This window comes from Vanessa atalanta, chromosome 6 (genome assembly GCF_905147765.1).
Source record: "Vanessa atalanta chromosome 6, ilVanAtal1.2, whole genome shotgun sequence".
Classification (NCBI taxonomy): domain Eukaryota; kingdom Metazoa; phylum Arthropoda; class Insecta; order Lepidoptera; family Nymphalidae; genus Vanessa; species Vanessa atalanta.
Window position 1 is genome coordinate 5,309,729 of NC_061876.1, and position 13,864 is coordinate 5,323,592.

General features: G+C 29.9%; 1 protein-coding gene across 5 annotated transcripts in view; it reads left to right on the forward strand.

Annotated features, from left to right (window-relative positions):
- Positions 1 to 7,359, forward strand: part of LOC125064581 (plasma membrane ascorbate-dependent reductase CYBRD1-like) — a 59,804-nt gene extending 52,445 nt beyond the window's left edge. For 2 of the 5 annotated variants that reach the window (XM_047671699.1, XM_047671697.1), the window contains exons 2-5: positions 3,432 to 3,667; positions 3,930 to 4,132; positions 4,499 to 4,668; positions 5,164 to 6,009. In XM_047671699.1, coding sequence (XP_047527655.1) covers positions 3,432 to 3,667; positions 3,930 to 4,132; positions 4,499 to 4,668; positions 5,164 to 5,317 — 763 coding nt within the window. In that variant the 3' untranslated portion in view covers positions 5,318 to 6,009. Of the gene's footprint in view, positions 1 to 3,431; positions 3,668 to 3,929; positions 4,133 to 4,498; positions 4,669 to 5,163; positions 6,016 to 6,256 lie in introns of those variants that run through there. The other 3 variants (XM_047671696.1, XM_047671695.1, XM_047671698.1) reach the window with 3 other exon arrangements.
- Positions 7,360 to 13,864: the final 6,505 nt, after the last annotated feature.

A 13,864-nucleotide genomic window follows, 5' to 3' on the forward strand; every position in this document is an offset into this window, starting at 1 on the left:
CGAATGTAGGGCTACAGATAATATACCAGAAGTTATTCGTTTTAGGACTTTGTGTCCGTCTGGATTGGTACCACCCACTTTTCAGATATTCCACCACAAAACAGCAATACTTAGCATTGTTGTGTTTCAGTTTGAAGGGCGAATGAGCCAGGCACAAGGGAAATAACATTTTAGTTCCAAGGTTGGTGGCGCATTGGCGATATATTGGTTAATATTTCTTACACCGCCAATGTGCAATAGTCTCTTAATCTTCATCATCGTGATATTGGTACATTATTTTGCACCACACGCGGGTACAATTTATAGAGAATGAAAAAATGTATCTAGAAAAACAGGCAAAGTATTATTACAGTAGTATTTGTGCTGATAATCATTTATATAAAATCGATTGGCTAATCATAGACCTACCAAGAATTAATAGGAAAGCTTATATAATTTATAAAGTTACTTGTCATTAAACGGTGTACACTTATGCTATAAAACTTTCACCAGCAACATGAAGATTATGACTACATATTATTTTAATGTTTCCTTTCATTTAGAGAATCATAAAAAGATATATTGTTAGTAACTTAATCTATAAGTACTTTTATAAATCATAATCATTTTTACTTATGCGTCGATTCGCCTATTCTAATGATTGACTCAAGCTCGATGAGGTCTATGCTGCAAGAAACTTGGTAGATCTTTCAGAAGTCAACTCTGCATTGGAATACTTTAGCTGATGCGTTGGTTCCGTATCACCACATAAGTGGTATATGTCACTAAGTGCTTAAAGGATGGACTTAATAAATATTAGGTTAGATTTAACAACACCTATCGTTTGAGTTGGTTCAATGTTACTAAGCTGGAACCTACAGCTCAATAAAACAAAAAAAAAAAGAATGTCGACATATTATCAGATAGCAGCCTGTTTAAATGTAACATTTTGTAACTTTAAATGTTCAATATGCTTCAAAATACTATTAGTATCATTTTATTAATTCTCTATTAAATTATATATTTATTAAAAGTAAACGGCGGACGTTGTCTTGTCTGTGTATGTGTGCTGTACCGCCATCTAGTGGCAAGTTACGTCAATGTCTATGGTATATAACCTCCATGAAAGGTATACACATATGGCCCAATTTAATGGTTATTGATTCAACTGTTTCGATGTCTATTCATCTCAAATAGTAGTTAACATATAATACATCCAATTTAAATAACAAAAATTAATAAGCTACAAAAATAATACTTAAGAAACTAATATATCTATATTAGTATATTTATAATATTAGTAGTATTATAAATGCAAAAGTAACTCTGTCTGTCTGTCTGTTTCTTTGCGCCTAAACCATTAAACCGGTTTAGATGAAATTTGGTCGGCACTCTTTGATCTTTTAGTTATGGGGAAGGACAAGGCTACTTTTTTCCTTGAGTGGGTACAATGTTGACGGTTTGTGTGTTATAGGTAAAATTTAATTTTAAAGTACAATTTCGCGCGGCTAAAATCACAGGTTTAGCTAGTACGATATAAGCTCGATATTTCTTTAACGTACGTGAGTATCTAATATTAGTTTTAATTATGAAACTTCAGTCTGTTATTAATGGAAGTAAATCAAATTAGTCCAAAGTCGTTAACCCAATGTAACCTTTATTATTCAATGTAGAACCAATTTTGAGGGGAACCTACTCGGTGGTCCCGAATTACTGTAGTTAACAGTAGTGTTTAAGGTGATTAAGTACCAACGTGTAACTTTAAACCAAGTTTACACTGACGAATATAAATAAACATTAAATGTCTATCCTTATAATAAAAAACTCTAAAATTTTCCTAAAGAGATATTGCAAACTGTAAAACAGGAACATTTATTGTATGATCTAAATAAAACGCGGGTTAAACTAGTTTATATTGGAAAGTTAATATGATTGAACGCTCGAACTTGACTTATGATTAAGCTATCATAATTTAATAATTATATTTGTTTTAGATAGCTAATTATTTTATTCGGGAATGTAGATCGCAGCCTTCTATAATACTTATTGTATACTCAAAAATCGCAGGTAAAATATTTTTCAATATAAATAAAAGACTCCGATTAAGTTAAAAACAACGACTCGGGAACCTCAAGAATTCTCTACCAATTTCTTATAGGCCGGTAAGCAAGTAAGGATGTGGTGTTGCAGTTGTCTATGTGCGGTGGTTCACTTTTTATAAAATGAGCTTCCTGCTCGTTCGTCACATACGCCATAAAAAAATCGCGGTCAAGAATCTATAAAATAGCTGACATTTTCTATTTATTTTCTGTAATAGATTTATCAAAGAAAGGAAATATTGAAGATTAAATTCGATCTTGTCGTCATCATTCGCTCATCATCATTTGCTCGACCTGAACCTATTTATTTGTGGTTGGCGCAGAGAGCGTTCCTCAATCACTAGGCGTTGTAATTCTTTTTTCTATCCATCGTATTTACGGTTAATGTTGCTTATTCTTTAAATTATTCTAATTTCGAATTTTTAATTATTTTTACTGGTAACAACGTTATCTCGTTGTATATAAAACTTAATATAACCACAACGTCCCATGAAATCTCAGGGCATCCGGTGTCGCTCCGACGATCTCATGACATCTGACACCTCTGTGGGCTTTAGAGGGACGACAAATATAATACAACACATAATAGATATTTTATGTTTATTACACAACACATAAAACATATTATCTAATAACATGTTTGTAATATTTAAATTCGCGTTTAAATATTTTAAAATTAAATTTCATTTTGACCTTCAATAATATCATAATAACTTAATCAAACTACTTGAAATTTGTTAATTTAATTTAATATATCTAAGAAATTTATTAAGGTTTGATAAGGATGAAAGGTATGGAAAGGATGGGAGGTAAACAGTTAGGTGAAGTGTAAAAAAAATAATGTAAAACGAACAACAGGGTACAAGTGTTCTCGTGGAACTTAGTATCAATGGCATTGCGGTTTCCTTTCAAGCCGTCTGCTTCAGTTATCTGTTTCCATTCAAACAGGAAACCTCCTGACTCGTGTCCGGGTTAACGAACAAACACTATTCAGGAGATGAGTGTGCCAATTTAAATGCGGAGTCTGGGTGTTACATTTTAAGCTTTGTTTTAAGTTTTGACTGTATAGGGTTTTTTTTAAATACCTTAATTCTGACACATTTGGGAACGATTTGAGCAATTATCATTAATTTGCTTGTTTATAATAACAAGCTTTAGAACTAGTCAAGTTTGTATTTAATATATTTTTAATAAACTTGTTACTTGAATGTCAATGGCAACGATCGTAATTATTTGATATTTATATTCTCGTGGTTGAGAATGTAAAGAGCATAATTTGAATTTACTTGTAAATTTATTATAAGTTATTTATGTAAATAAAACAATAACTTATTAATTTTCTTTTTGTTCTAGACAACGCAGCCGTTCGTACGAGTCGGATGAACATGAGCGTGGTGCTTGTGAGTGGTGCGAGTATGCTCTAGTCATCACTTTAGCCACCATCCTGCTGATCGGTGTGTCAGCGCTCACCATCTTCTGGACCTTCTTCTACAGAGAGGGCTATGGCTGGGCCGATGACATCCCCGAGAAGCAATTTAACCTTCATCCAACGCTTATGGTGGCCGGCTTCATCACATTCAGCGGGTTTTGTAAGTATTTTGTTTTAGTTTTTTGAGGTCAAGTAAATTCAAGATTCTGACATATGTGTGAGTTTTGATTTTATTTTTCTTCATATGACGTATATGTTTGTTACGCTACTTTACTCTAGTTGATCGTAAAACATTCGTCCCATTCAAGTAATTATTGTTTAAAGTGACAGTGTCATTATTTTAATTTTTGCCAGTGTAACCATACGAACGCAAGTTTGTCGTAATTGTATACGTCCATTAATTATGATAATTATATTTTTAGCGGTGCTGCTCTACCGTATCTGCCGCTGCTTCAGACGAATTTACGTGAAACTGCTGCATGCAATATTCCACGCTTTGGCGTTCCCTTGCATAGTCATTGGTTTCCTTGCTGTTCTCGATTTCCATAACAAGAAGGGCATCAACAACTTCTACTCGCTGCACAGCTGGATCGGCTTCGTTGCTATGGGACTATTCGGTCTTCAGGTAATGATTAGATTTTAATCTTTATTCTGGTGTTTACAAAATATAAGATTTTTATCAAAGTTTTTCTCTCCAGATCTTTTAATCTTTTTAAACATTTTTTATCGATCTTCTTTCTTTTGTAAGGAGTGAGAGTGAGAGGTTTAAATATAATATATAACCATATAGCATAAAGCATAAAGTTTAAAATTCAGAAGAACCGCACATCTTATTTGAATACATTTCATCGTTCCTACTAAACTTATTTGGAATAAAACTCATTTTCATCTCAAGTTTGATCTTTGGTACGATCTAGTTTAAAAATCGCGAAGTCGTTTAAAAGTCATATCGGTACAGACGAGTTGTTAAACTTTCGTTTTAAATTCACAGTATGCTGTCGGATTCTTCAGTTTTCTGCTCCTATTGATCTGCAACAAGGGAACCGCGAACTTCCGAGCTTCATTGGTGCCGATTCACGCCGCGTTTGGTATACTGACATTTGTCCTCGGAGTGTGTGCTTGTCTTACTGGGCTTACTGAAAAAGCTCTCTTCACCCTTGGGTACGTATATTTTGACTACTTACAACGTTTAGATAGAAATCGATTAGTTTTAAATAAAACTTAGCGCCATATTTAGATAGTTATTAATAGACGAATTCTGGAGTTTTTACTTATATGAAAAGCATGCTTTTCCTTAGGGCCCTATAAAAGTTATAAAATATTATTGTACATTTCCACGAATATATTTTTAAACATACTCATCGTATATTTTACTTCAGAAATGCAACTGTGGGAGAACTCAGGTATTTTTCACTGGTTATTCATTTCGTTGGTATTTTATAAGACAATCGACTCGCCATTGTTATTATTTTTATACGAATTATATGATTTTAAAGCAATGTAATGTGACATCATAATTGCATGTACCTATAGTGCCTATTTTAAGTTGGAATCATTATTTATGTGTCTTATATGTTTTTTCATGAATATTTCTGTCTTTTGTATTTTTATTAAGCATGTGTTGTGTTAGTTGCTTGTATGTGTACGTATCCACAGCGCGGAACGGTACAGCGGGCTGCCAGACGAAGGAGTGATCATCAACGCCATTGGTGTTGCCATCATAGCCATACTCGCCGTCGTGATGTATATCGTGTCGAGGGACAAATTCAAAGCAGATTCCCGTGAAATGAGAGCATCTGTTGATTTGTAGACTTCCAAATTTAAAAAATAATCTGATGTTTGTATCAAAACTCCCTTAGCTACAGTTTTGACTTTATATATGGTTTATCAGTGTTGGAGACATTATTAAAATTTATGTTTTATTCATTCAGTACAATTAGTTATTTATAAATTACAACACAGAAATCTGCAGTGATAATATTTTAAAAGACAATGTACAAAGATTTTTATGCGATCAAGTTAGTTACTTTACTAATATGTGACATATTCAAAAATATATTATTTTCGATATGAAGATCGGTCAAGTATTTCCGACCGCACCAGATATTCTCTAGCTATTTGTTGTTATAAATATACGAAATCTAATATTAAAATGATAATTTTACAATGAATGGTTAGATCTTTAAATAAAGTGTAGTTTTTAAACATTTTAAGTTAACGATAAAAAGTACCTACCTATGTACAAATATGGAGGCTTTTATAATTATATGGTAGATTCGGTCTGCATCAGACCAAAAATATATTTTTTATAAACTAAGGCATAGTTTATTTTTTACTCTTTTTTATGAAAAATAATTGTTTGATATTGATATTATTTAAGTAAAAATATTTTGTGGTAATAAAATATTGTAAGGCAAATCGACTTTTAATTTTTATGAGCATGTGTATGCTTTGCTGAACTGTATCGCTACTAACATAAAGCATGTAAATAATACTTATTTTTTCAATGTTAGTACTAACAACAAAATCATCAATATAAGTTATTGAAAATTAATAATAATGAAATGTATTTTTTTTTAGAATAACTATTAATAAAACTTTTTTCTCTTTTTATAAATAAGACATTCTGCGATAATTACTAATGTAATTGCCTAAGAACTTCTTTACGTGACAATGAATTAAAGAGGTTCTAGTACCCTTAAAATGTACACTTTAAATGCTATACTAACCCGGGGCATGCGGTACGCAGGAGCGAGACATACGCTTCGATGACAACAGAGGCGATTGTCATTAACGCCATCGGGATGTCGGTGGTGGCGGTGGCCATCGTGGTGCTGTACACCGTGCGCGGCACCGGCGGCTATCGGCTGCGCAAGGTCACGCAGAACCCGAGCTAAGCGAATCCAGTCGAAGTAGCGGTAATCGAGATAAACATTGCAAGCGTAGTTTTTATCTGTTCCGGTTTTTTATCTGTGGTTCGAGACTTAAATTGCCATCTAAATTGTCTATCGTTTTTTAAAATGAAATTTAAATATTAAATAAATTAAATTAAACAGCCCGGTCGACTTAACAAATTTGCAATAAAATTAGTTTTAATTATTTAAATTAAATAAACATAGATATACAAATACAAATGAATAAAAAATAATAATATTAAAAACTACGCTTGCATTGGAACGCACAACACCAAATATTGTAAATTCTTGATATATAAAATTGTTTTACGTTTCAAAATGATTTAACTTGGTATAAGTATAAGTTGAATTGTTTGTTCTTTTTTTATAAAACTTGTCATATTTGTAACACGTGTAATACATTGAACTCATAAAACGTAAATGAATCAGTATTGTTATGAATCAAAATTGAACAATTTACTTCTCTGAAGAAAAGTATTATGTTAGAGAAGAAAATTAAAATTGTAAGCTCTTAGACGCCTTTTAGCTCAATTTGTTGCTTTAAGGTTTTATATATATTCTATTTGAGTAACGTTATGATTGAACAGTTGTGCGTTGTTCAATGAAAAAAAAAATCCTATCAATTTGAATCCGTCTTCAAAATTATGATGACTGATTTTAAAAGTTTTTTCTTTAATTTGGACCATAATTTATTCCAATCGAAAATCGAAATATAATTTTAAAATATAATTACAATGATATATTCATATTTTATAAATTAAAAAATCAATTCAACGAAAATATTTTAAATGATTTTCAACTTCTCTGTACTCGCTACCCTGTGGTAATTACTGTTAATGTATTAGATTCGCAGTAAGAATAATGATTGAGGTTTAGATAAATATGATCACGATCGGAACGATTATTTCATTAAATAAAAGGTAAATAAAAAATAAAACCATAAAATTACCTATATTTGTTTATAACAGATAAAAAATTAAAAACCAGTGGCCATATACCTAAAAATAGTAACCGAGTTATTAAACATTTTAGTAGGCGTTTAGTTAAGATATTTTAGCTGTAATTTGTATATAAATTTAAATTTAATTAAAGTAATGTGCGAGTGTTCGATAGATTGTAGAATGTGATTGATTCGTAGTGAATATCTACCCTTAATATTTATTGTTAGTAAAAATAGCATCTGATGGAAGCAACGTTTACAAAATTAATTTAATAAAACATTTTGAAATCAATATTATAATAGGTAGTATTTAAAATTTTTCAATAAGCTTCAAATCGAGATAAATCAATAGCAATATTGATAATTGTGAGAAAAAAATATATTATTGTGTACTGTTTAGAAATTGTTGTATGCGTCTGTACCTACTGTTAAGCGAAGTGTTCAATCAAGTTGCCAAATTCGATATAACGTCTTGTGGTAAAACTTGTTATAATCAATTTACTACGTATTACGTAAATACATGTAGCATGTTTATCAATAATTATATAGGATAAAGCTCAATGTGTTTATACGAGGGATACCTCTATATTATTTCCTTGTGTAGAAATTGAGTAAGTTTTCTATTAATTAGGCGAAACTTATTTATATTCCATTTTGTAAAAAGTTACATTCCAATGTAAAATTTGATGCATTTTATCGTTTTTTTACGAAAATATACAATCCGTACGAAGACTGTAATCATAAGTAGTTTGTCGTTTTAAATAATGTTATTGCGATAATTTTTACTCAATGCAAAGAGCATATTTACAAATTTTAAATATTCCCGTTTTTAAGGATCCCTAAAAACGCTGGGGCCAAGTTTTTACATTATAAAACCCACACGTTTAATCTGCAAAATAAAAAAAAAAAAAAAAAACAGTTTTCTAATAAATTATTTAACCAATCAAAAGTGTTGCAAAGTAATATTTTTATGTATGCATTTTGCATCTGAAACAATTTATAATCTTCAACTTTTATAAGTACTTGTATTTATTAATCTGCCTTTTTGAAATATATAATTTTTAAACTTAGTTGTGTTGATTACAGTTGTATATTGGTTACTATGAATTTTATCACTGTTTTACATTTTTAAATATTTATACGCATTCATAATGGTACATTAAATTACATGTATAAAAACGAGTTGTTTTATTTTTTTTCACACTCCTCACCTAACAGAATTTCAACGGAAACTATTTTTATAGTCATTAGTCAAATGCTCGGGAGTAGTGTATACGTATGTGTGTGATATTCTCATACTGCGATGGGTTATGGGCCGGAAATCCGACAACGGGTGGACATCAGACGCAGGTTAAACTTCTTGATACAGGACTATCACTGTCAATTTCGTTTGGCCGGCTTGATATAAAGAAAACTTATATTAGCCGGACTGTAAATCTTTGACCAATATTTTTTTATTTTTAATCTCACGAACTAGTTTAATAAAGCAGCTACAAAATTGTATTTAAGTATATTAATAAAAAATGTTAAAAACTAAATGTGAAACACTAAGACGTTTTAAATTAAACCAACATTTTGCTTGATACTTATTTATTTATATATTAACATTAAAATAAAAAAAAAATACATGTTATTTTAACTCCGTATCATAAAGTAGACAATTTTTATCATTCACACATTCTTGCGGCGTTAAATTGCATTATAATATTTATTTAAGATAAAATTATGTTCATTCTAAAAATGATCTCATTAAATTTAAGATGTAATTGCCAAATAAGATCACCAAGTCTCATGGATATGGGTGTTACGTATTGAACTGTGATAAAAAATGCGAGCATACAAGGTTAGGCCTGATTTAAATTTTCATATCGTCATTAAGATTTTAAAATAATTTCTGCTCACTCAAAAGCAAATAACAAACTTACTAATGAACGTTCTATGGTGAGTAAACAAATTAAACTCATTGAATAATCTTTTTCCATAATCATTAAATTGACAAAAGAATACACAGACATCTGTAAGAGTTAAAGAAAGCTGTGACTATAAAAGATAAAAAATCGTCGTAAATTAGTAATCAGGAAGAATATCATTTAATTTGAAAAAATAGACTTCGCGTATATCTCTTCTTTATTTTTTAAGTCACATTATTTAGCATGGAGTCCTGAAAACAACTTAGGAAACTAGTAATGAAGACAAAGATATATGCGTATATATAATCTGCGAAACTTTTCCAATCTTTATCACCTTCGAGGTCGATAACATAATAACAATAGAAGAAAAAAAACACTATTCCGTAAACGGTAGCATTGCATATCAAATTTGCTTCAACTAGTCATTTATAAATTATTTGGCTTCGAATTGTTATTTGAATTCAAATGGGAAGTAAATATGATTATAATAATGAAATATAATAATAATAACGGAATGGAATATAAGAGGATCTGAATAATAATTAATATCGTGAGCAATTAATATTATCAAGATACTTAAAAACATATGGTATTAACTCGAACTTATACGAGCGACTTCTCTTGTCTAAAATAAAGTTATGTTTTAATTAATGGTTTTTAATATAATGCAAATACAAATTGAGATTTATAATATCGGCGGGGTGTAATAAGGTCGACATAACGCAGTAATTATATATGCAAAATATTTAAAAATCGATTTTATTTATATCGATTTTTCAGAAGCTTTTGACAGGGTCAAGCGCGGTTTAATTATTCAGAAGCTGTCATACTTTAGCATATCTGACTCTTTATTGTATTGTTGTAAGTTATATAATTATAATCGACAGTGGAAAGTGGTTATTAATGGGGAAAATTCGAATGCTTTGAAGCTATTTTTCGTGTGCCACAGGAAGCAAATTTGGGTCCTCTCTTTTTGTTACATTTATCAATTATGTACCAAACTTACGTGAAAATTGGCATGTTTATATGTTTGCTATAAAACGATAACATCAAAATAGCAAGTCGCCAAGAGAACATTATGACACATAAAAGAAAATCTTGATAGACTTGTAGTTTGGTGTGCTAAGTATGTCACTTAACCCTGGTAAATGTAATTTTTGGGTATAACTTATAACATTATGGGTACAAAATTAAAGAAACGATCAGATTTGGCAATTATTTTTGTAAAAATTTAGTGGTTTGTTTGAAGCATATATGTGTTACAGTTCTCATAATATGAAAACTAAATTTTGATAGTTTCAAAATTAAAGCATTGGTTGTACGTAGATATCTTTTGGAGCTAATAGAAGATAAAAGACTGTTGGAGAGATTCTATATTGACTTATCGAGTACTAAGTTCAAAAATATTGCTTTTCAAAAGTGATTTTAAACAAATTGTAAATGCCGTCATTGTCTTTTATGTTGCAATGAATGGTGTGTTTTCCTGTAAATAGTAGAACATTGTTAATCTGAATAGGTGCAAGCATCTATTTATGACATACATACACATTGGACTATTGTATGACTTATCATACAGTCTCCAATAGAAGATCCGTATAAATAGACATAAGGTTGAGTATTTGTAATACAGAAGAACCTCGATTCTCCTAATCCTCAATTATCTGAACGCTGACTTTGTTTATCCGAACGTTGACGCGTTGCAGCCGGTCGTCAATTAAGATTTGATAAAATAAATGGTATGAAAAATAGCATTTGAGTTTTTGTAGGTGTATTTTATTACAACGTTTTATATTTTAACATGTATGTCATATTTTAATAGCCTGTACTGTTTTTATGTGAATTTATTTGTCTTATTCCAAAATATCTACATTTCGATTATCCGAACTAGTCTCTTTTTCTATTAGTTCGGATAATATGGTATTTTTGGATATAATAGAATATACGTAGAAATATACTTTAATATTGAGTCATAAAAGCGCATTATTAATTTATTATATTAAAATAAAAGTCGTAATTTTAAGTCTGTATATGGCGTACCCTAAAACACGAGCCGCCATGATAGGCAAAAACCTGGCACCTGGCACTGATAAACAACTTTTCTGGAGTTTTAGTGCTAGTATTTCTACATTACACTCCAACGACAGCGATTGTAAGTCATTATTTTCCCAAAAAACAACCAAATATTTATAGCTGTTAACGTTGAATGAATACCGGTCGTAAATACGACTGTTGTTTTTAACAATCTGACGTCATCAAAATGACTGACAGCGTATTTGCGGGAATAAAAAAAGGTTTAAAATTTGAATTAATTTTATGGCAAGAAAGCGTATTCATTTTGCTGAAATATATTTTTATGGATTTTTATTAGGATAATCAACATTTTAAAGTACTTTGTCGCTCATAGTAGAAAACTCTGTGCAGGTTCTAGTGTAATATAACCGTAGTAATTTTTTTACGAAAATAAATCTGTACTTCTTCGAATTAGCAATTGACATAACCCAATGCAAAATAAAAAACGACGTTTGTAACCAGAAACTAGTTTAATTTTATGTAACTAGAAGTCATTTATTAAATTATTAGTATGTTTGAAGGAAAAATATCTCTTAGCGATCATTTTGATATCAGTTACAGTCCAAGTGTCACCACTCCTTTCCCGCCTAAATGAATATTACAAAAAGCAATTGTATAAGAACGCACCCATTCAAAACTTATCGCACACACACACACACACATGATTGAATAACTGTGGTGCATTGAGGGGTAAATGATCTCGCGTTTGTATGTATGTGGTCAAATTATAAACCAGTGGCGTATTAATGATATAAATATATAAGGTTAAACATTGTAGCACAGAAGTAATTTTAAAATAAAATTTAGTTTTTTTTCGAACATTAATGAACACATTTTTATAATATCTAGTTTATTTGGCATTGCTTTGAGCTGTCCCAAATGCAACAACACATTTACCAACACATGCTAAACAATACAACTACATTAATACAGTTAATCGATCATTAATTTATTACATTTTTATTACACTTTGATGATTTAATAAATGGATAATATAAGAAATTATGTAATGTATAGAGTAAGTAATATTACATAATAAAGAAGACATTAATTTTTCATTTTGAACTATTTGTTATATCGAATTATCTTTGAATACATAAATAATCTTTATAAATGTATAATCCAGAGTTGATTTTAAATACCTAGAGACGTAGACTTCAGAATATATTACGATCGCCAATTGAATACGGGTCAAAATTACTTGTGGCTTCAGACAGCTGTTCAGATTAGTTATCAATACGTGTAGTCAAATCATTTAATTCCCAAATAGCACGCATTAATAAATAAAACTAACCTAACCTAATCTGTGACATTAGTTGAACATACTTCTGATACTTTGAAAGCCAAGAATATTTTTTTTTGGGAATTCTTACATATATTTTAATTAGTAACCCAATATAACCAATAATAGTTATGCTACTTTAGTTAACGGACCTAACATGGGACGTAAAATCAACATTATAGTATATTAATAATAACATCATAGGACGTAGAACTACTTGAACAAAAATAATCTATTTAATTTATCACCCTGATACATTGGTCGATGAGATATAATTTAAATACGAATTCATTTTCAATATATTTTGACAGACACATTCTTAAATTTTCATAAACATTCAGATTTATTTCTTAAAATATATCTATTGAAAACAGATCATATAAGTTCTATTTACAAAAAATATTCATGCATTATTCGTTCTGGACAATGTAAACGATACATCATATTGAGATTAAATTTTTGAATACATAATTTAGAATATTAATAAATCATTCTATAATATTAATTCATATTTACTCATAGACATATAAAATTCAAACTTCGAATCATCTGAATAATATCAATTATAAAACCTTTTTGATTTAATTTTTTAAATACGAACATAAGATAATAAATAATATCTATATTTAGGCCTTTTAAATGTATTTAATCTATGGAAATGCAACTATTTTTTCATATAAGAATATAATCTTCTAATAAGTAAATATATTCTGTGGTTTTAAGCAATAACGCTAGGAATAATTGACAGATACATAAGCTATTAGTGCCTAGGTTTAACCTAATCACACTAGTATCTTTGGTGCAGATTGGCACATAAAATTAAAACAAAATATCCTGACTAAGTACACACAATTTAAGTATTAAACTTATAAGTCAGAGAGCTTATTATTATAAAATATCTTTTAGGAGTCGATACACATCTGGCGAAGTGCAGCACAAGTGGCGAATGGATATATCCGACCAACCGTCACCGTCATCAACAGCCTATTCCAACCGGTATAAGAAAAAATTCAAAAAAAAATAAAAAATAATATGGAATTGAGGCGATATCATTGGTTGAATAATCCTAATATTCACTATGGATTTGCGATATGGCGTTTTAAACGTCAACGAATCTTTTATATTTTAACGAATCGAACTTTGGAAGTAAAATTAAAGTATACTGTTGTATTATAAATAAAGATACATTAATCAAGATTTTTTTTGTATTGCACAATAAAGCTGAGCTATTAGGAAATTG